Below are 24,306 nucleotides of genomic sequence, written 5' to 3'. Positions count from 1 at the left end.
AATAGTACTCATACTGCAGTATCATTATGTGTAAGAGCTTGTATGTCTGAGCACTCTGAGCTCAGGTTTTGTGAGGACATCCTCACGGATACAGTTATATTAGGCCTCCTGAATACTGTCCTGGTTCTCTTTGTAACATTTACTTTCCACTCCTTAAGGCCCGTTCCAAAGAGCTCAACTCGACATCAGCTCTCCATACTTAATCTTGTTACATTAATGCTTTTCTGTGAGGGAGCAGCACTGACATTCATCCAGCTATTTCTAAATTCATCAGGAAAGGGGAATGCCCTTAAATAACAGTTGCTATAATTTTTCTCATGCATAGTTACAAGAACAGCTGTTTTATAATTTACTAGTCACTCTGCAGATTAAAAGGTCAAAAAGTTTTAAAGTGATCGTGTAGCTGGAGCTCCTGCATATCGCAAATCATAGCACATCCCTGATTTAGTTCCCGTGAGAACAAGAATAATCCTTTAGAACAACTCCGAACCTGCCTAAAGCACTCCAGTGATGCGGAGACTTCACAGAGTTTTCGGTAAATCAGTTCAATAGTTAGTTTCTTTAGCTGTTAAAAATCTGCATATGATTTCTAATCTCAGTTTCTCAATGTTGCCTTCCAACTATCACATATCACTTTTTAGATCAAAGAGATTCTTCTTTTACAATTTTCTGTGTAGGTGCTTACAGACTGACTGTTCCTGAATCTCCTGTGAAGCAGATTAAATAGATGAGCTTTTGTCTTTTGCTGTTTACTAGGATTTTTTTTCCTTTATAGTTCTGGTAGATCTTTGCTGAGTCCTCCTCATCTTTTCTACATCCCTGAATTCTGGATGAAAGACTAGGTCATTGTGTTCCACCAGGAGCCAGGCCATGCTACGTGCACAAAGCAAAATGATTTTTGTTTTGCTTCATGTTTCTCTGTTCCTAAATCCTAATATTACATCATTTCTTTTACCATTAGGGTTGCACCACAGGTGACAATCATCCAAACCTTTTCCAGAATCACTGCTTCTGAAGGTTCCCTCCATCCTTTAAAGCTGCCCTACTTACCGCTGACCCTCCTTACCTGTGTGAAATCCGCACACACTGTCCCTAAGTACATACTATTTGAACACACTATTGTGTAAAACATATTTAGAGACAACAATAAATGATATTTATAAAATGATTTCCATCTCTAAGTGGCTCCTGTTGGCTCAGTGCAGCAAGAGTGGCTCCTTAGCGAAATTGCTGCTCACAGCATACAGGAGTCCTGGTTTGCATCTCATCTGCTGCAGCCTAAAAAGCGCACAGTGCCTGACTATCCAAGGAGTGTTACTGAGTAGTGAAATCTGCTTGGCATCTGGCCATCCATGGCAATCCACTTTCCAGGTGGTCCCTTGCTAGGAAATGAATGAAGTAATGCAGACAAAAAGAATCAACCTGAACTTTCTCCTTCCCAAATGTAAGCTGAACTCCAGAGCTTTTCAGAAGCTGGAAACTGTTCAGTCACACTTAGCTTGTCTGCTTTGCAGCTGCCTCAGCATGTACAGGTTCCAGCTGAGACCAATGGAGAATCACTGAAATGCTGTCAGGAATGCAGATCCAGGAGACTTTCTGTCCTGACCTGAAGTTCAGAAACTATCAGGAGAGCTCCTGTTCTCAGGAGATTTTCATTCTTCTTTGGAGGCCAAAAAGGTTATGAAGGAACAGCCAGCCTTCAATGTACTTGTATGAACGTAGTTTACAAGCTATTGAAGTAGGCAGCTGCTGCAGGCAGAGTTCTTGTTCCTCCAGCTGAAACAAAATAAGGCTGCTCCTGGCTGAAAAGGGAATTGCTTTTTCTCTGCTGCAGGTTTTTTTCCTCTGTTTCTGTATCTTCGCATTGTGATACATAATAAGGGAAATAAGAGGATAATAATTGATTTTGTTTTCCCCATCAAATATCATCTAAAAATGCCTTGACTATCACAAAATTAATTAGAAGTTTTCAGTTTGGACAGGGAGTCCTTGGTGTGGCATCTGCGGATGTGCCTGCTCTAGGCTGCCCATGCACACAGCCTCGATGCAGAGAGGCAGAAGTTAGTTACACCATATGCAGTTCCAGTAACCGCACTCCTCCACGTGGATTTACAAAGGAGAATACTGCCGATGCTATTTATATTTATTCTTTGCTCGGGAATTGTTTGCCACTTGCATTGACGACTTGCTAATGTTTCACGCTGTAGCATGCTGTGCAGGAGGAAGAGATAAAATAAAATACGCAGGTTCAGTTGTTGCCATATGTTTAAGCTGTAAAACCACTGCTGGCATTCCTGATCCGCCAGAGATCCCTGGAAAATGACAACAACGAAGGACATCGTGCATTTCTGCGCTCACGTTGTTGTTACTTCTGGGGGACCCAGAAGAATGCCAGTTCCAGGCATGGAACTATTAACCTGTTTGGTGCTCGTGATCTGGATCTTTCAAGTCCTGTAACAAGTGCTGAGGCTTGTCTGCAAGCAAATAGTCCCCGGTGGCTTTCACCACAGCTAACCTGCTCCAACCTGGCGCCTGAAATCTGTGTCTGCTGCCTCCCCCATCTAGAGAGGACACCCCTGATCGCCGGTATGGCAGCCCTGCCTCCTCTGCTTGGCGGGTGGAGGCCAAGCAGGGGTTAACATCTCTTCCTCTTCATTAACCTCTGTGCGTGGCCTGTGGGCTGCAGCAGCCCCCGTGGTGGCCCTGCCACCAGCCTGGGTGCCGCTGCCTCGGCATTCACCCCGCTGCTATAGCAACAGGTTGGAAATTCTTCTGTCCGGCCATCCATCCATCCCGCCTCCCTTCACAAACGTCTGCTCTGCAGACAGCTTTATTGTCTGCCCGCCGGTCTCTTCCCATGAGCTCCCGGCCAAGCGGCTTCTTCCCGAGGACAAAAGGCCCGGCACAAAGAAGGGACTGAACAGGACTAAGTTTAAAGGGAAATAAAAAAAAAAATCCTTAAGTTACGTTTTAACTATAAGGGAGAGAGGAGGAAAATAATTCTGGCTTCTCCTAAATGATGGTTTCTGAAGGAGGAGAGGGGGCATAATTAGGTTTTGCTGGGATTCGGTAATTGCTTCCTGATGCCTCATGAAACTCTTTACAAGGAGCCTGGCTCGCCCACAGCGCTCTGTGGCACCGTCCTTCCCCCAGCAAGGTCAGGCTGCTGCCATCCGACAGCTGCTCGGATCCTATGGTCAAAGAGTTGGGTTTCAGCCCGCTTTAGGGGTGATCCAATTTTCATATCCCAAATGATGGGCTGCGTTGATGCTAAGGCACGGTTCTGTTCGTGTCGAGGTCAGAGGGGTCAGCCACGGGTTTCAGCCACGGGTTTAGCCACATGCCAGGTACGTATCTTGTTTTCCAAGGCCGCCCCCTTATGTTGTGGTGCACAGATGATGGGGAAATTTAGGGGGGAGGATAGTGCTGAGTTAGTAAATACAGGATTTAATCTTCCAAGCTGTCAGCATTTCTAGAGCACTGAAATTCTGGTTCAAGTAAACACACTCCCGTCCAGTACAACCTCTTTGCCTGTCCCAAGCAGAAACACGCTTTCATGAAGCCACAACAAGGGCAGAATTCTCCTCCATGGTTTCAAGTGGTCAGAAACACATTCCTTAACAAATCCTTTGAGAAATACCATTTCACCTTTCTGTAAGGTGCATCTCCTTGTCCACGGGACCAGGCTGTTTGTTTCCGCCGTTTGTCCTCAGTGTGACCTAGGTGTGTGGCTGGAGCCTGCCAACTGCAGCCCCTGGGGAGATGCAGCCCAGATTACAAATTACGTCATCTTCCTAAACCCAGTAGATGTTTTTTCTCCACTTGTTAACCTAGTGGAAGGCAGCTGATGGTATGTTTTCATCTGACCTCTATTTCTGGCACCTTACCCGTACCATATCCAAGTAAGCCAGTGGGCAAAAAAGAAATTCCCTCCCCCCCCATTTCCATGTAAAAAAAAAAAAACAATTCAGCATTATCTTTATGAAGAAAAAAAAAAATCCCCTTTTCCTTGGCAGTGCTCAACTTATTTCTTAAAACATTAAAATATGACACTCACTGGCAGTCATTCTTGTCCATAGCAGTGTTGCTCTTTTTGGTGCAACCAGGCAGTGCCACAGCTTAACAGAGAGCTGCTGCAGGGTGCTTTCATTATGTGTTAAGTGTCTGTTGGGCATTCATTTTTTGAATGCCTATTTGATTTTTTTTATAGGAATAAATTGCTAATTATTTTTCAGTTTATAGTCTGTGTACCTTTCTTTTCACGCTCAGTAGTTAAAGTCCTCTTATCATCCCATTATCCCGCGTTTCTCGTCTCTCTAATCACTGTTGTTTCCTTCTGGCAGACCTCAACTCTTTCAGGGCTCTTCTGCAAAATCTCACATGGCTTCAGAAAGCCGTGCTTTGTTTAGAGGGCACAGCAGCTGTGGGGCCCCTTTTGTTTTCCTTCCCATCCGTCACTTTCTGTGCTCAGTCCTTGTCTCTCACTGGCCACCAAATCAGCTATGCAGCACTGGAGGGACTTTCCGCTTTGCCAGATAAAGACAGTAAGGTTTCCCATCGCGTTGTCCTTTTTTTTTTTTTTCCTCATCTTGTCCTATACCCTGAAGACCTGCTAGGTCTCTTCCATATTTCAAGAATGCAGTAGTTTCTTTCCACTGAGCTTCCTGTGGTATACTGAGTACAGAAACTGCCCTGACGCTGTCAGAGCCATGTTCCATCCAGCCTCTGTACCCTGCCTGATTCCTAGTAACTACTGCTCCAGGACAAATTTTCAGTATTCCTTGTTTGTCACCTTCAAAGCTGACAGTTTGTTCTCTCATATACGTGTTTGTGTGTGTGTGTGTATACACACATATGGTGTGGGGCTCGCTTCTCATACCTTACTGAGATGGCGAGCATTTCAGGCCTCCTGTTTACTTCTCCACAGGATTATTTCAATGTTTTCTGCCCTTTGTTTCTATCTTGCAAAGAAAAAGAGGTGACTTGGCTAAGCCAGAGCTGAATTCCCCTCCCTCTGCACCCCCATCAAAAGAATGCGGAGCATCATTTGGGAAAGAAAGAGGACATACAGCTTCGGCTACAGGCTACACAGTGTGTGAGGGGCTGGGGGGAGGGAAGCTAAGACTTAACTGTAAGACAAGAAATCATCAGAGCTGGTAAGTTGTGCAGGACTAGCATAAGGGAACTGGGGCCTTTTCTAGCGTGTGTTTTACCCATGGGCAGAGCTGTAGCTTGGAGGGAAGATGCCTGCTAGAGATGGGAAGATGGGAAGTTAAAATTCATGCAGAGAGGAAGGAAGCGTGGGTTTCCTTTTCACTTCTCACCACAGAGTGCTGCAATAACATTATGGGCCACTTCTTTCCCTTCTGCTTGCTTGGGTCTCTTTTGGTCAGACTCTCTCCTTTAACAGTAAGGCCCAAGCCTTTCTCTTCACTGGACTCATACCAGCATGGCCCGAGGGAGGGTGGAAGGACTGGCTTGTTGGATCATCGCTGTTTGGTGCTTCTGTGGCGTGACCCTAAATACCCCATGTACTGTGGTGGCTCCACACACACAAAAGGGAAAAACAAAACTTCAGATGACATAAGAAAGATAATAGCCCAGTATTGGATTCTGTTCATTTCCTGCAATTGTGAGTAGCTGCACAACAGCTGGGCCTTTATAGTGGGAGCCTGGGCTGAAGGAAAAGGCTGTGCTAAGGGAGTCCCAGACCTGGACCAGGTGAGTGTGTGAAGGGGGGAATGGCCTCATCAGTCAGAGCAGTACGTCTCAAAACCAGCCATTCCCTCCTAATAGCCTGCTGGAGTGGTCGGCAGCTGCCTCGAGGTTGGAGATGAAGTGTTGATTGTATCACGGGATGGTAACAGGACTCTAAAACTGAGTCCTGCCTTACACCAGCAGCAGTTAACTAACATATATTTAGATGAACGTGCTGACTTGTTTCCTGTATCTTCTGTCATCCTTGGGAATCCTTGCATTATGCATATATGAAGGGTGAGCTGGATCAGCTCCATTTGTTTCCAGAGTTGGCTGAGGTTGTCTTCGTGTGGTTGTCAGCCTGGCAGGGCAGATGTGAACTGTGGTTGCTGATACAACCATGCTGTTAGAAATACTTTCCAAGGCAGCCCTTGTAATAACACTATAAATTTTCTGGATGGACAAAAAAATGAGAGTGAGTCTTTTAAGTGTCACACACAGTAAAGGAGGGTAAAGTTGGGTTACCACAAGTGGGAATATTTCTTCTTCTTGTGGCCTGTCTCCCTAAAACATTCGTGCTCAGCATATATCCAAAACACATCTTTAAAGGTCTCAGGAGGTGAAAATTGTCTCTGCAGAGGCCCTACTCAACCCTGCAACTGCTTCAGCAAGAAGCAAGCTTATTAAAAATTCTGGGGACAAACTTGTAGTTTATTTCTGAAATAAAGTGGTACCTATCTGACTGTAACAAGCACATTTCAGTAACTAATACAGCAAGAATTTGCTTTCCAAGTCTCTGTACTGCTTGGAAACTTGAGGGTTTCTCTCAGTATTTTCACTCAATGCAAAGCTTTTCTTGTTGGGGATCTCTGAGCAGCTCCATAGGCCCTACTTTTGTCATCCCAATTTCTGTCTCAGCAAATATTTAGGTCTTTCAGGCATACAGTTTAAAAGAGCAGATGTGAACAGTCCTTGTGCCCTTACCACCACAGGGTGAGGAGCAGCCACATGCTCACCTCACAATTCTGGAAAAGTTCCCAAATCTCTTCCTATTTTATAAATGTTCTCCATCCGCCTGACCACTTGATCTTAGTGTCTTAGGCCTTTCTTTGTCCCGCTCCTTGCTGTCTACCCGAAGCAGAATCAGGCAGGAAATTGGTTGGTTGGTTGGTTGGTTTTTCTAACAAAAAGATAGGGATATTTTCTGTATTTTGTTGCTGTATAAGAACATGTCTACCAGAACATGATTTCTACTGTTCCAAAATTCTGCAAGGCAGATGCTTTCAAAAATGACTAAATTTTAAATCACTAATTCATATGATAATTTCCAAATTATCACCATCAAGACCCAATAAAAGGTATTCTTTCTAATTGTGATCAATTTTTCCCCAGTTAATATTAGGTCAGTCTTGGCAGAGGGAGCCATGCCATATACTCTCTCCCCTTCAAACAAATAGCATTTGTCATGCTGAGAGTGTATCTCAGGAGAGTGTATTGCTGACTGGTACTAGAGTCCATTTTGGCTTACCTCCCATAGTTTTGGTGGAATACTTCTTGCTTGTAAATACTGTGGACAGTGCTCTGCTTCTCAGCCTCAGGGAGGAACAAAAGTAGGAAGCAAATTTCTCCTTTCAGTTCACAGACAGTCCTGTACTTAAGCATCCCGCCTTTGGTCCCGAAGCCATATACTTACTGCAGCTTCTCCACCTTTCTATTTGCTTACATCCAGATACACCTACTTGCACGCAGTAGGTATATCTGTGCACAAGTAGCCAGTGCACAAGGAAATGCTTTGGCATGGCATGCATGAGTTCAGTTTTGCTCAGCCATGGGCTATAGCTTCTACTGTCTCCAGTTATCTTATTCCCTAAAGGAGTTCCCTTGCTTATTCAATTTATCCTGCAAGGTACCTAGAAAGCCCACAAGCTTTAATATGATTTATGATCTATTCATTAAAGAAACTTGACAATGGCCAGTAACACTTTCCATTATACTATTATTTTTCCTTTGCTACAGAGAGAAAACTTGCAGAACAGAAGGCATAAATTGCTTATTGAAGGTCACTTGGACAATCACATAGTTAGATTACCACCTAGGCCTTTTGCAGCCCATCCCTATATCATATCCTTTGCATCATGCTGCTTCTCACGCACCTGTAATTATCACCATTTGTTGAGGGCGGAGGTGTTGCTTTGGTAGATCCTCAGTGACATCTACATGGATCAGGCATTACAGACAGATCAGGCTGTTTCCTCACACTATTTCCAGCTAGTCTCCTTCAGTCCTTTCTGTTAAGTGGCAAAAATCCCTCTTGGAATTAAAAACAAACAAACAAACTAAAAACCTGCACATGACTTTGCTATAGCTGCTATGACATTTGCAATGAGCACCTCATATGTTAATTCATAAAACTGCACTGTAGCCTGGAGGTCCTGCCTGCTTTCAGTCAGGAAGGACTGGCAAAGCTGGCTACCTGCACATAGTTATATGTCCTTCTCTGTACTTTAAAACAGACAAACAAAAAAAAAATGTTTGCATAAATTAGAGGGGGAAAAATACTAGCATAAGCTTCAGGCAGAAGTAGAGCACTGTTAACTTCCCAAACTTACATGTATCAGCTATGTTGCTGTGGATATAGATGAGACCAGAGTGTGCTGCTTTGCAATCAGAGGTTATGTTGCTTAATAGAACCCCGTTTATGGAATAAATCTGTCTTTGCAGTTAATCAGGTAATTAAATTATTAAAACACATGGCTGAAGTTTAAGTTTACACAGAGCCTTACATTAGCAATTGGGAAACGTGTCTTTTTTTCTTTTTTTTTTTTTTAATAATAACAGCAGTGGCATAATTTGTAAATCATTTTGATATTGCTCAGAGTAGCAGCAGTGTATAAACATGAGATTACCTCTTGCCCGGATAACCAGAGATATGTAGACAAATCTGGCAGACAGAATCTGAGCTGCTGACTTGATATAATATAAAACTCGATCCTGGGAAATGCCTTGGGTGCAGGAATCAGGAAGTTAGTGCTACTATTTTTAAATGTTGTGGGGAGCCAAAAGCATTGGGCAATAATGCATTCTGAAGATGTAAAATACAAATGTCTGTTTTTTCTCCTCTTTGCCCCTTCATTTTTTTCTCTGCAGTTAAGAGATTGAAATCTTTGTATGTAAATACAAATTTTACTTTTGTACCATTTTATATCAGTCATTAAACAAAACACATCCCTTCCCTCCCTGATTTACATTGTCCTGCCTCCTCCAAAATGATGCACAGATTTGGACATCACTGTTCATTTTTGTAAGCAATGAATTGAGCACTGGTACAGGTTTATTTGACTATGTACTGACCTTTTTTTGCAAGAGAATCAGCACTGTACTGGGCAGATACCTGGCTTCAGTGATACAGGAACTGCCCAGCTAGACACCAGAGGTCAGCCAGCTATTTCATACTGACTACTAAGTTGTCCTCAACTGGTGTTACCATATGTGGATGCTACCAGGACAGTTTCTGAACAGATGGACTGGCAGTAGCAAACCTGTTTCAGACATCTAGTGCACATAATGGTCTCCTACCTCTGATTTTCCTAAGGGTATGGAAACATTTATTGTATATGTTCAACAGAAGCACTCAGACACTCACGTTTATACAATAATGCAACTGTCTTTTGGTCCCATAACTTAATAAATGAGACAGTGTGTTGCACTGTAGTCAGAGGTTATGTTGTGTAGTGGGACACCAAACTCTGAGAGGATCCATCAGCTGGCACATTTCTGCTTGCAGTCTGCCGCTGCAAATATCAGGCTTATCTTGCATGGTACTATCTCAAGCTCTGAAGACGAAATGTAAGAGGTTTGCAGACCTTTGCATTTTGTTACCAGTCCATCACATGTTGCATGTAAAAATACAACACAATGGTGTGCCTTATCGTCTGCATACAAGAGACTTACATAACTGCTCTTTGGAAAGAGAGCTTGTTCAACACATGCTGCCATCAGCTCCTGCAACATCGAGTGGGATTGTCTTTGCATTTTTAGGACTGGCTACCAATTTGTTCTGCTTAACAAATATCACAAACTTCCTGAAACTTCTTGGGCTACCAGTAGCTTTCTTTTTCCTTATTAGCACTCAGAGTATTGCTCCACAAGCTCCATGTTCTCACTCAGTACCAGTTGCACTACTGAAGTGTATGCACTGCTGAGATTGAACTCAGAGAGGGAAGTAGACCTCTGTGGGTAGAAGCAAAGTCCAAAGTACGCTTAAAGGCAAACTGTCGTCAATTATCTTAGCCAACATACTTTGAAAGGAACTGCTTTTTAAAAATGTCATGCCTGTGTCTTCCGTGGTTCTCATTTGTTCCTTTTTCTTCTTTTGGATTAAAAAAAAAAAAAAGTGTAAAGTAATTCATTCTTCTCCAGAAAACCTGTCATTCTCAGATTGATCCCTCTGTTGGACCACGTTTGGCTTTGTATTTCCCAGTTCTGCTCTGTCCCCTCATATACATTTGGCTAGGCTTTGTTTAGCCATATTCCAACTGGGAGCCTAAGTATTCCACTAGTAGTAATAATGGCTAAGACTGGGGTGTAGTCGTAGTCTTGGTAACCTCTAGACTGAGCACACCTTGCTGAGAACAAAGCTAGATGACAGAGTGGTAAAAATATGCAAGTCGCATCCGTGCTGTGTCTTCAAGGGTGGAAATGAAGTTGCTTTGTAATGGTTCATGAATCATGCATGTATGCTTAGTTGCTAATGTGTTTACTTTATGAGTATATTGTGTTTGTTTAATAGAAATAAGTTCTAAGGAAAAACAAATTTATTTATTTTTTTAAATGTTCTCTCCACCACTTATCTAAAATCTGTTCATAACTTGGCTCAAATGATTCCTAGTCATAAATCCATGGTATTATGCCACATATATATCTTGAACTCTGTGAACAGACGTTGACTTGTCTAAATCTTGTAAAGATCTTAAAGACTTCCTCTAATTATATTAGTCTTAATGTACCACCTTCTGGCCAGCTAATGGAAGCACATGAACTGATCTTCAGGAAAAGCGTGTGCTTTCCAGATCTGTGGCTCTCAGAAGGGTTTAAATGAAACAGCTTTCTTTTCTGGAAGAGTTTTTGGGCCCATTCCCTATCACTGTTTCGCATGTGTAAGAGAAGAGCTCCACTTTCTCTACAAAGTAGCCTTTTTTACTGAAAGATAAAAAAAAAAAAAAAAAAAAAAAAAAGAAAAGAAACCTGCTTCCAAATGATAAATAATTCATTTTCCTAAAGTAAGTAACGTCTTCTAGCTATCTCTAGAAAAAGTTTTGTTCCCTTTTAGAATTCTTTATTGCTGCTAAGTAGTTTGAGATAGCCGATAGTCATCTGTGATTTTATGAGGTAAATTGTAGCTAAATTAGTTGCATTGCTCTCATCTCCCTGATAACATTTAATTTAAGGAACTTTCAAATATGTTTAGCTTTCTAATACCAGAAAATTCTTCCACTACAGTATTATCTTCTTCTTCCCACAGTCTTGAGAGTGACTGATAGAGGCCCTATAGGGACTGGGCAGTGACAGTTTCATCAGGCTTCAATGAAATAGCTAGTGTTCTTCTCATGTATCCAGGAGGCAAAAGGCTTGGATATGAACTTCAGCCAGGATTTTAAACTCTTAATCAATAAACATATAAATGTGTTGGGAAAAGCTGTAATAATGATAAATATTGTTTACATGAAGCTTTAATGTTGCTAATGTTTATTGAGATTGCAATAAAGATTTAAAATGTTTTGTAGATGGTCTCTAACTGCAGTTGTTTGTGCTGTGTTGTGTAAGGAAGGAAGAACAATGCAAAGCAAGGAAAACTTTTCAGAGAAGTTGGGTGCTCGCTTGAAATGAGTTCAGTTCATGAACGATAATATATACTTTTTTTTTTAATTTCTTCAAAGCATTAGACCCTTTTGCCACCTTTGTCTTCTACTTTCACATTTTTCCTCTAGTGAATCCCAAAAGTTAAAGCTAATAAACAATATAAATTAGTAAGAATTTTCCTTGGTAATGTAAATGCTTATAGTGAGTATCTATATCTACTTTTTATTCCTTTGTAGGAAGGAACTGACCTGGTACCTTGTTTGAGAAGAAATACCAATATATCTTTAGGATCAGAGTTAATACTTAAGTGTTTTACAGTTTTTCAGAATCTTTGGCGTGACCCACCATTTTAGAAACTAAATCCCAAAGCTTAAAAAGTCATAATTCCTACCTGACATGAAGATCTAACAGTTTCCTCAAGACACTAACAACCTTATCCGTGACCTGCATGAACTATGTCTAATTTGGAATCTACTGTTAAAGTGATAAATGTATTATTTGGAGACTTCATCTTTCCTCTGCTTGCTGTGGCCTCAGGCACACAGGCAATTTTATTTCACAACTACACATCTTATTTTTGGTGCAATGTTTTGGTGATTTCTCGATAAGTTATGGTTTATTGTACACTATATGTAATTCTTTCTAAGAGTGTTAGTACAAATTCTAAGTGTTTTCAGACTAAAACCTGAACAGTATATTTGGAAAACACATTTTCTAACTATAGCTATCTGCTGTAGGTATCTAATGTACCAGTTCTGTGCACTAGGTGTGTTAGAGATACTTGGTTTTGTTTTAAGACTACACAGATCCATTCTGGTTATCTAATTTACTGAGTAGTACAGGCTGCAGGCTGCTTTGTAAGAAACTTTTACAAAGCTCCAGTGATACCTGAGGGCAGGTGGCATACCTGAGAGATCTGTAGAAGGAAAAATGGAGTTAACTGTACATAGATTTTGAGTTGCTGAAATATTGTTCCAGTTATTCTGTACCATGTCTGAAATGTTTGAGCTTTGTTTCATAAGTCAGAGTTTAACTACTCGATAAATATAACACAATGAAAATATTGAGTATTGTTAAATTAAATCGTGCCAGAAAGTTCTAAGTTGTAAACTAATTTTGTTACCTTGAACATTTTCAGTACTCAAGGTATAATGACAGGGTGCTGATTGAATTTCAAGCTTAATGAATTTCTTCAATTGAGTGAAGACAAACAGAGGAAAGGAAAACAAGTGAGACAAAAAAGGCCCTCAGGTAGCATCACACACAGCTGGTTGCAGTGAAGCTTCCAGCTGCAACTACCACTGTTCTATGGGTAGTGTGGTATTAGATAGACCCAATGGCTGTGTCAGGCTCAGCTGCTGGGAAGATGTTCTCTTCCCTCTCTAAGTAGCAAGAGCCGGTGTCAGCAAAGGAGACACGAGGCAAATAATTCAAGGCAATGAAGCACAGCAAGCACCAGTGCCTGAAGTGCAGTATTCCTACCTTCCCATAAATCTGTAAGTTTCTGTAGATATAGAATAATAAGGAAATGTCGAAGTATCAACAAAGTCCATAAAAGCAATGCTGACTTCTAGGGTCCTGTAGGGTGGCACATGGAAGATGGTCCTTTTCAGCAGCTTCCTTGCAGTATGAGGGCTGGTGCAATCCAGCTGTGAGAGGCTGAATCATAATCTGCTTGTATTTCATCTTCAGTTTAGTATCTGCATGATGGCTTACATTTAAAATGAAATATAGCAATTCATATAAAGATTAGAGACTCATGGGGCTGAATTAATTGAGCAGAGATGAAATTCATTGTATTTTAAATAGAGCTGGAAGCTCTGTGACATAGCTTCTTTGTAACTTCAGATGATTTAACTTCTTTTAATGATTAAACTTCTTCTAAGACTTGTGATGAATTTGCAATAGTTAACCGAGCAAGAGGAATCATATTTAAGTAGTCATTAACCCACTGCTGGGAACAAACCGTTTAGTACTTGAGATTAGAACTGCTGCAGATTTGGGATAGAATGACACTAGGTTTAATCAGGCCATCAATTTACATGGCCTACATTTAGATACCCAAGTTCAAACAGATGTAGTGATAGAATATGACAGAGTATGGTGAACTGAAAAGTTATCTATGGATGAATCCATTCAACATCATCTGAGTAGCCTGTCGGGTGGGAGGAGGAAGAATTAAGAAAGGGAACAATAGAGAGCAGGTCTGTGACTTGGGTCTTTCATCTTGTACCTGCTGGTTACTCGGTCTGTGATCATTTTGAAACACTTCTTAGCTATGCTGTAAAGTATCAAGTTAAAAACATGACTTTTAATTGACAGTTTAACAAACTGGAGAACCAGATTGCTGTGAAATTTTCTATGTGGTGTGTTCAGCAGCAGCAGTAGAGGGCACGGAGTAGAGGGCAGTAGAGGGCACTCATCTCTTCCACACATCAGATCTTGCAGAGACACCCAAAATCTGCAGAAACATTTACAAAACATCCCATCCAGCCTGTTGGGTGTTGGTGCTCAAAGGGTTCAAGGCTTTCTGACCCCTCCCCGTAGTCCTAACCCGTGAAGGGGTGATTGCCTCTTCTCCTGCCTCCAAAGTCTATTGTGTATCTCTTCGACAGTGTCCTGCAAGATGGGAGAGAACATTTCTAAGTACTCCCTGAATGTTACCATGTGCTGATTGATAGCATAGTTACACAGGAAACATATGGAGGTAATAACTGTTATTCTCACAGGGATATCGTATCCTCTGGGCAAATCAACAGGTAGTAACTTCCCTTTGACAAGACACCTTTGGTGCTTTGGGTTGCAGATTCTTACAGATAAATTCCATGGTGCTTTTGTACCGTAGCCTTGTTTAGTGACATTGCTAGAGAAATTTAGACTGATGGCTGCAGCAGTAACACATTTGACTCTCTGCCATTTGCAGAGCTGTGATAAACAGGAAAGCTTGCTAAAGCAGGCCTAGGTTCATAGTGTGTGCCAAACTTGAAACACTTCACAAGTGCATAGAAAAAACAGAAATATCTGATGAACCAATTTATAGCTTTATAACGTATGTGGTATTTGCACACTTACGCCGTGTGAGGTAAGCGTAGTCATTTCAGACAAAATTTGGCATGACAGGTGCTTTATTTAGATTTTAGAAAAAACTTGCGTGAACCTTTTCAGGACATAAACTACCCATTTTTAATTGTCTTGAGTTATTAGACAGGAGTTTAATGATTGCACATTGGAAGAACTGGGACTTTTCCTTCTAGACTAAAATTGTGACATGCCCAATAGTGTCTGGAAGTCCTAGAAATGTGCTGGGTACTGTAGTATCTCCCAGATTCTGTTTCTCTGCACTTTCTGCTTTTCTATCATTACTTAGGATACAGAGATTGCAGTTTTTGCAATTGGCATCCTCTTGGCCTGGCTGATCTTTAAAGGCCAACTCTGAAGTGCTGTCTGCTGTATACGACTGCCTTTGTTTGCATTATTTCCCAGCAAGAGTCCTAGAATAGATTGAGCTATGCCAACAGAAAACTTAGCAACGCTTACCTTGTTTGAGGGTGTCATCTCCATTAACAAAGAGCATACCCATTGGAAGCAGTGACCGTACTGAGGGCATGCCTGTGCTGCGGACTGAAGTGTTAAATAGAGCTATCTCAGTTACACGTAAATTAATTTATTCAGGTAACAGAAATAGGCACACCATGAAGCTCCAAGCTAATTTCTGTCAAGAGGCAGAATAGACAAGTACTTTGAGATTTGAAAATCCAGGAGTTTGCTGAAATCCATTCCTTAAAGTAGTAATTTTATCTGCCTTTGTTTGACACATCTGTAGTGCCTTCAGATCTTCCTACTTCTGGAGCATGTTTCTCTCACAAACGGTTTGCAAGGTATCAATGTCCTCTAACAGCTGCATGTATGCCTTTGCCCCAGTCGTAAGTAAGGTGATACCACCTGGTGATGTGGGCCTCAAAAAAACGAAAAGATGAAGCAATAGAGAGAACCAAAGCCGTCTTTCCTTGTAGTCAGTCACAAGAGATTGATCATAGTGAAATGTTTGACATTCATTACAACGTAATACAGTTTTCCAGTTTATGTAATGGAAATGATTAAACATTTTGCTACTGAACACTTGTAAAGCCAACTAAACATTAGGAGGCCTTTGGATGGAAAACAAACAAAAAAAAAAATTGTGATGCTGCTTGGCATTTTATTGCTCTCCAGGAATTTAAGTTTGCAAATTAGTTAATAGTGTCTTAATGATGTTCAGGCACGTATGTAGTAAGGCACAGCCAGTGCTCGTTGGAGGCACCCCATAGGTGAGAGAATGAAGCAGAGACACATAGAAGATGCACACTGGAAAGGGAGATAGATTTCAAAGTCATTTGCTTAGGAAAGCAAAATCGGTCAATCAAGAAGGAAAAAACACAAGCTCTGTTTTGGTCACTTCTTCCTTTTTTTTTTTTTTTTTTAATGCAGATCTAACCCTTCTTAGTTAGGAGCCACTCTCTGGGTGCAAGACTGTTTGCACTCTGTCAGCAAGCCATCTTCTTGATTTATTTTCTAGGAAGGAATTTTAAGAATACTTAAGAAAGCAGAGCAGTAAAACAATGAGCTTAGCTGGTCATCTGAGGAATTGCTTTCTGAAGTGCCCTCTCACAGAACTACTGGTGTGTGGCCAGATTGAAGGACATCTGTGCTTTAAACATTATCATCTGTGTTCAGGAACTCATCAAAAGTCAAGATGAGAAAAACCTCAAATCGTTGTCTAAGCCAATGCCTGGCAATGTCAGGATTTTTCACCGTGAGGTAGATAATTTGCCTTCACAGCAGTGGTTCCACTATTTCTCTTGGGATATACACACTGTTTCATCTAGCCCTCCAAAGAGAGAACTTCGGATGCTTAGCTGCATTAGGATATTATTATTTTTATGTCCCTGCCATTAGTCATATTCTTACAGACAAAGCTAAAAAACTGTCTTTTCTAGAACCACTTCTGTAATCTTCAAATATTTGTAAACCCAACCATATGGCTCTTTGGCAGCAGAAGAGTGTACTTTTGATTTTAGTTTGAGAAAGAAAGATTATTTCAGTTCCCAGATTCGATACTTCCATATACCAATTCAAATAACAGTTTATTGATTTTTCTATAAAATAAAATTATGCAAATGCTTACATTTACAAAACCATCTTCATTTAATGTGGTATTTCTGGGCATCTCAATCAAAACAAACAGCAAAAAAATTATTTTATAAAACTTCTTTGATTTATAAAGAAATGTTTTCAGGTGAATTTTATGTGTTCTTTTATATGGACTCTAAAGAAGGTCTGCTCCTCTGCCTCTCTCAAATTTACCTGAAGTGTTAATACTTCTGTGGAGTTGTACTTGGTTTCTGCAATTCAAAAGTTAAGATACAGGAAAGGGGAAAATTATAACTTCAGGCAGGGAAGAGGTTCTGAATAATTAAAAAAAAAAATAAGAATTTCTTAATACTCTTTAGAAACCCTGATGTTGTTAACACAGGACTATTTGAAGTCCAAAAGAAATTAATGTTTTCCCAGAAATACCATAAAAAAACAAGAATGTGACTTTCTTATCACATCCTTCTATTGCTTTTGCTTTGCTTCAGAAAACTACATGCTTGATGACCAAAACACTGGAAAGGCATGAGACATCATAGAAGGTATTGGTGTGGACCTGAGGATCAGAACATTAGACTAGTCTTGGTGGTTTTTTCTTAGTATTTTCTGTTGCTCACTTTAGGGTGTGGTTGTGGAGACAATCTTTTTTTTTTTTTTTTCTTTAACCCACAGATCTATTTATAGTCTTGTGGCAAAACGTAATGAATAAAGGACCCAGTGCTACACCCAGTGGTGCAACTAGCAGCAGGGACTACAGCTAGGCATTGTGCAAAGCTAGGAGTGAAAGGACAGAGCTGAGAAGAAAATCTGAGAAACTGAGATAGTGCCACTTCTTGTCCAATACGCTTTCTAATGTATGGATAGTCTGTAGAAGCTATCTGTTCTTGTTATTGCTTTGTTATTATGTGGCTTGAAAAATAAATTGTTTTCATTCTTCTTCATATAAAATTCACAATTATAATAACCCGTAGACTGCTCATTTTGAGGACTACTCTTGATTAATCAGCCCAGTGGGAAGAAAACAGGAAAAAAAAGACTTTAAACTCTGAACTCTGAGAAATGATGGTCATTTTGGAAAACACCTTATTATTGCTGCAGCTATCTCCTCCAGAAAGAGCTGAGGCTGAAATAGCACAGTATGATGCTGGCTTCTGGGGAGGTGTCTTGGCAGAGCCCAAGACAAGGAGAAAAGTGTAAAGGGTGCCATGTCCTGACAGGGGGTGAGGACAGCTTCCACAATACAAGTCTAAACTGTATCCTAATGTAAGTTTCTAGATCACAGCTTCTCCAAGGGGTTTTACAGAGACATCCAAGGACTGTTAGACTGTTTCCCACTGTGCAAGCCACAAAGCATCTTTGCTGAACACATCTAGGGTAAAAATGCCACCTAGGCACCTTTTATGGTGCCTTCACCATATCCCCATGTGTTTTTGTCATAATAACAAATATGCAGACAAGCGTGTGGGGATGGAGTGGAGAAGTGCTGTTCCTCAGTGTTCATTCCCTCTTCCCACTAGATTCTTCTCTAAAGCAGAGTACTGGGGACAGAAGGAAGAAAAAATGAACAAGGATGAACAAGGAAAACAGACAAATGACAGAAAATAGGTGAAGAAAGTCAAAAGTGAAAGTTTAGAGAAGGAAATTTAAAAATACCACTACAACACATGGGCTGTTTCTTTTTTAGGTTATTATGTTGGAATGAGAGCTGAGATACAATCATTGCTGTCATTCCTTCTGAATTTCTTCCTGCTTTCCTTTTCTGGGTTCAACTGTCCATTTAAAAGTGGCTGAATCTATTTCTTTATTAATTATTGCCTGATTCTGCAGAATTTTATCCAAGTCTTTTGACTGTCTTTCTCACCCAGTGTACGAATAGGCCTTTCTTGAGCATGCAAACTATTGTGCAGATTGTGCTTTTCTTTTAGTGGAGAGAACTAGCTGACTTCAGAATAATTAGCTGAAATTTCCTCCCCTCCCCTCTTTTTTTAAAGACAATTCCTCATCTCTCCAGGAAGATGAAGAGGTAGATATGGAGGCTGTCAACTGGCAGCTGAACAACACCTCCATGAATGGGCATTCTGCTACCCCAACCACAGTTCGTTTTCCCAGCTGGGTGACTTTTGATGACAATGAAGTCAGTGGTTCACCGCAGAATCTTTCTCCCTTGAAAATAGACACTTCACCTGCAGAAACACAGACTCCAGATGTTAACTTTAACCTCACTGCATCCTTTAAGAAAAGGGAACGTCCTAAAAGCACATTGGGTGATCTCTCCAAAATTCAAAAACTCGATCTCTCCTCCTTAACCAAGTTGCCTTCTGTTGAAACACCACCTTGGAGTGCTACTAATCCCTTCCTGGATGAATCTCTTCGGGATGTCCAGCCCTCACCCATCAATCCGTTCAGCTCATTCTTTGAGGAGCGAGACAGGCGTTCCAAAAGCTCTTCTGTCTCCAGTGCTCCAGGCAAAAGCCAAAGAGAATCTCTCATTATTCTCCATCAAGAACCTGATACCATCAGCTTCCAAGAGGCAAACAAAAGCATAACACACACAGATGCTGTAGAGCAGCTGAAGCAACTCCAGATTGGAGATCCAGATCGTGTGAGCAGCCCTACCTTGCCTGATGATGACCCCATGATGCCCTATGATCTGGATGCCACCTTATTTAACCTGGCACCATCTCAGCCAAAGGATGGATGGCCAATGATGCTCAGGATCCCAGAGAAGAAGAATATTATGTCATCCAGGCACTGGGGACCAATATACGTCAAGCTGACTGACAGTGGATATCTACAGCTTTTCTATGAGAAAGGACTGGAGAAACCTTTCCGGGAATTCAAACTGGAAATCAATCATGAGATTTCAGAGCGCAAACTCCAAAACTATGATGAGAATGGAAGGATACACAGCGTGCGGTTGGACCGCACAACCTACAAGGAGAAAAAGAAGTATCAGCCTAAACCAGCCATTGCTCACACAGCAGAGAGAGAGCAAATCATCAAGCTTGGGACTACAGACTATGAAGACTTCCTTAGCTTCATCAGTGCTGTGCAGGACACGCTGATGAACTTGCCAGCCTCATCAACAGATCTGAGCACGGTGGGACTAAACTATCAAGAGGAAGAAATCACTGTTGATGTCAGGGATGAGTTTCATGGCATCTTGGCCAAAGGAGACAGTGTGATTCTCCAGCACAGTGTGCTGACCCATATCTATGTTCTCAGCTTCCTCTCTGGCCTGGCAGAATGCAGACTGGGCCTTAACGATATCCTAGTCAAAGGGAATGAAATAGTTGCAAGGCAGGATATTATGCCTACTACTACCACTAAGTGGATTAAGTTATACAGCTGTCGGTTCCATTCATGTGTGGATGAGGATGTCTTTAATAACTCCCGTATTATCCTGTTCAACCCCTTGGATGCCTGCCGGTTTGAACTGATGCGATTCCGAACTGTCTTTGCTGAGAAAACTTTGCCTTTTACTCTGAGGACAGCAGCCAGCATCAACGGTGCTGAGGTGGAGGTGCAGAGCTGGCTGATGATGTCCACTGGGTTCTCCTCCAACCGTGACCCTTTAACTCAGGTCCCTTGCGAAAATGTGATGATCCGCTACCCCGTGCCCAATGAGTGGGTGAAGAACTTCCGCAGGGAGAGCGTCCTGGGGGAGAAATCTTTGAAAGCCAAGGTGAACAAGGGGGCCAGTTTTGGATCAACCAGCCTGTCTGGTTCTGAGCCGGTCATGAGAGTTACTTTGGGAACCGCCAAATACGAGCATGCCTTTAACTCCATTGTGTGGAGGATAAACCGACTGCCTGACAAAAACTCAGGTGAGTGGTGCACACGATCTCTGCAGGAGTAAGCTTAAAGGGGTTATGTATTTTGGAAGACAGAGTACTGGGTTAACATGCTGAGGTATAAATCATTCTTCGCAGTGTATCAAACAACATCAGTTTGTTGCATATAGCATTTATCTTACCCTTAATTGCAGTAGTTTATACATCCTACAAACATTACTAATGATAAAAACATTTGGGATTTTCCAGATGCAAAAATATGCCTTCTGTCTCTGCTTTCATGAGTGTACACTATGGGACTTCTGTGTCAAACATTTCTATATGCTTAGCACTGCTGTTGAAAGCAGGGCTCATTCAGGTAACATGCAAAGGCAAGACCCTATGCTATGTGACTGAATGACAGGACCAGATAATTTACTGCAGTGCCAGCACATGTGATTCATTTTCCATGCATTTCCATCCATTGCATTGCCATTGCCTTGCAAACACGCTGGGCCAGTGCTATGTATTTTGACGCATATACTGCAACTAATCCCTGTAAAGTGTCTAGAGTGAACAGTCATAAGAGGACAGAAGGTATTGTGTAACCATTACAAAAAATGTTTTGCAAATGCCAGGTTGTGGCTATGTGTCTGGAATCAGTGCAGACAGGTGAGCACAGCTTAACCCCGAAGAGAAGATAGCAGCATTAAATCCACAAGTCTTTGTATTTCTTGTAACATGTTAGTAATTAAACACTCAAGTAGTATGAGCAAGCTACTGTTCCCTTTGGTTGTCCCCACTATTTGTTCATCCTGGGCAATAAAACTAGATAATTCAGGTTTATATTTATACATAGTGAACTCTACTTCTTGATTTGTCTGATCTAAGCTACTTTTTTACTAACCAAGTGTACTTTTTAGTATTAATGCTGTAGTAATGTAGCTGTGTGACTGGGTGGGTTTCTGTGTTTGGTGTTTCCTGAAAGAAAGTTCAGTGTTGCACCAGATCTGCCACTTTCTAAGGACATTTGTTTTCCTGAGTTTAATCTATAGTAGCAAAACATCGATCCAAATCTTCTAATCTTTTGGATCACGTTTCAGCCCAAGGACACCAGGTTGCACTGTAGGTTACAAATTTGGAGGGATATCACTGACTGAAGTGAGGGGTCTGTGCTTTCTGTAGTGCAGGGCAGAAGAAGAGAAAGTCTGGGAACCTGAGAAATATTGCAGTGAAAATTTAACCTCAGGCTGTGTAGGAGCAATAACATGCTTGTGAGGAAAATCTCAATGCACCATCTGTATAAGCTCTGGGAAGGAGATGCTGTGAAAGTGGGACTTCTGTAGCATCTTCTCTCTGTATACTGACTGTATAGACATTACAGCTGGGACAACGAAGCCCTCAGACTTTAACACAACCCGAGAACTCTCCAGGAACAAACCAGGAAAAGAGGCAGAACTCCTGGCTCTGTTGCATCCTACGAGGTGATGCTGCCTTACCCACCGCAGCCGGGAGGGAGATGTTTATCTGTGGCTCTCGCTTCCTCGCTGTTGTCTCTCCCAGTGTGAGGCTTGCCGATACATACCCTGGGTCAGGGGGAAACGAAGCAGACTTGGCGCTGCTGTTGGAGGCCTGCCACAGAGCATCTATCCATCAGTGTCACCGCGCAGAATGCAGGGCTGTTAATATTTGTTTACATCCTGAGAGGAAGAGAGTGTCCTCACCCCTCCGGTCAGGCCAGATGTAATTTCAGGGAACGGAAAGGCCTTGCAAGCGCTGTATTGGCCAGGACACACAGGATATGTGAGAGGGAGGGAATCCCAGGGTGATGACAGGACACGCTAAATGTAATTTAAATCCGATCTTGCCTCTCAAGGGCTATTTACATTTCTCAAAGTTCTGCTTGTTCCATAGCTTTCCTTACTTGAAGTAGATGGCAACCAAAGAGGGATGTAAACGGAACCACTCGACACCATTGATTTAGCAGGGAGAACTAGGGAGGTTTATTCCTGTTCCTCCTTAGAGGCACCAGAGCTAAGGAGCTGCTCTGGTGCCTGGCACTCCAGAGCTGGAGGCAGACAGCTGAGGGGGAAGGCCGCGGGCGGCCACAGTCCCCATCTCCAGCCCGCCTCCAGAGGCCACACGAGCTGTCCGCACGGCCTGGGGCACGTGTGTAGACGTGAAGCGAGTGACACCACCAGCCCTGGCTGTGCCCTGCCCTGACTGCTGGTACCACAGCACTGCTGGGGAGGAGAGCGGGTCCCACCAGATGCTCACAGTCACATTGCAGCATCCCAGCACCCGACTTGGTAAGAATTATTTCAGTGCTTTCACTGTCTTACCCAAATGTTTTCTCTTTGTGCTTTCTAATGGGATGGGGCCCTTTGCACTCTCGCTATAGGAAATTGTTATCTGCACTGTCTGTATTATTTTGTAGCCAAAATGTCTGCTTATGACGAGAAATGGAAAAGCATATGACAAATGAAGAACTGTGTGTACTCTGACCATGAGTTGACCTAAGAAACAAATGGACTGCATTCTACCAAGCACATTGCTGAAATCCTTTCCAAAATAGCTTGGTAAACTTGATTGCCCTTCTCTTATTCACAATTAATATAATCACAGCAGTTGATAAAGAAAGCCTATTTACAGGCTTTGCAGAGCTTCACTTGCAGCTGGCTGGGCTCCACATGTTGGTATTTTTTTTCAATCCACCAACAGAATGTTAGGAAAACATCCACCCAGCCGCCGATCGTGGGAAAACGCTCTTCGAACGAGGCAGGGCTGTAGCCTCTAAGCTGGGTCTGGATCTGGATATTTGAACTTTGGCCCATCTTGGCTGAGGATCCCAGGCATGCTGCCTGCTACACTTTCTGCAGCAGAGTAATTAAATTCTGTAATGCAAACATGTTGGAACAGCAGAGGATGTTGGAGCAGATTCCCTGCAATCACAGTAACCCAAGTGTGTGTACCTGTGAATTACATGATGAGATCCTTGATTGTCAGAATGAAATGCCAGTAGTTCAAGGATGCAAGAGGCTCAAGAGAAAACCAGTCTGGTGATTTCCTCCTGATTTTATTAGAAAAGTGCCTCTGTCTGTTAGAGAAAGAGCACCGAATCAGCCTGTTGAGCAAAGAGAAGGAATACAGAAGTTGTGCATTGTGTGCCTAACACTCAGGACACTGATGAACGCTGATGTGCTCAGTATTTTTGCTAGAGCTGAGCTATAGGTGGAACTTGCTCTCTTAATCAGTTCACTTGGTTGTCTACCACGCTGATTTGTTTTAAATGAATAACTTCCATATTTTTCTGAGTGTTGTGCATGGTCTTTTCTGTTAGTGGGTACTCCTACTGGAAGAAATTAAATTATTGAAAAACTGCGTTATTAAATGAATTGAAAATAAATTCAGATATTCCTTGATATTTGACTTAATTCGTCACAGCAAAGCTAACTATTAGTTGGTTGCCAATGAGTGAATTCTGAACACAGGGGGGTTGAGCCAGAAGTGACTAATTTTTAGTCAACTTCATTATGCAGTGCCAGGCTGCAGTGATTCCCAGGTACGTGCAGTGACACCCCTCTGTCCCATGACAGAGGTTGAAGCGAGCTCAAGAACTGGGCAGAAGCAAAAGCCCTGCAGTGTGGGTGGGCACAATGTTCTCAGTGAGAGGCAGAGCTGCTGCACTGGGGGCTGCTGCTAGCCCGCTTTGACTGGGATCACCTTGAAGGTTGGCTGTGCTTTTTATCCACAAAAAGCATGTGCTCTATGAAGAAGCTGTGAGGTGCTGTCAGAGAGAGGTCCTAGCCCCCTGTAGAACCAGGGCAACTGAGTCAGTGCTCTGCTT

At 42.0% G+C, this 24,306-nt stretch overlaps 1 protein-coding gene across 2 annotated transcripts in view; it reads left to right on the top strand.

Annotated features, from left to right (window-relative positions):
* The window catches only part of STON2 (stonin 2), a 77,652-nt gene that overhangs the window by 45,899 nt on the left and 7,447 nt on the right, over positions 1 to 24,306 (top strand). For both annotated transcript variants that reach the window (XM_083839775.1, XM_083839776.1), the window contains one exon: positions 18,678 to 20,513. In XM_083839775.1, coding sequence (XP_083695901.1) covers positions 18,678 to 20,513 — 1,836 coding nt within the window. The remainder of the gene's footprint in view (positions 1 to 18,677; positions 20,514 to 24,306) is intronic.

This window comes from Anser anser (assembly GCF_964211835.1).
Source record: "Anser anser genome assembly, chromosome: 5".
Taxonomy (NCBI): domain Eukaryota; kingdom Metazoa; phylum Chordata; class Aves; order Anseriformes; family Anatidae; genus Anser; species Anser anser.
Note: the sequence above shows the minus strand (reverse complement) of the source record. Positions and strands in the feature narration are given on the sequence as shown.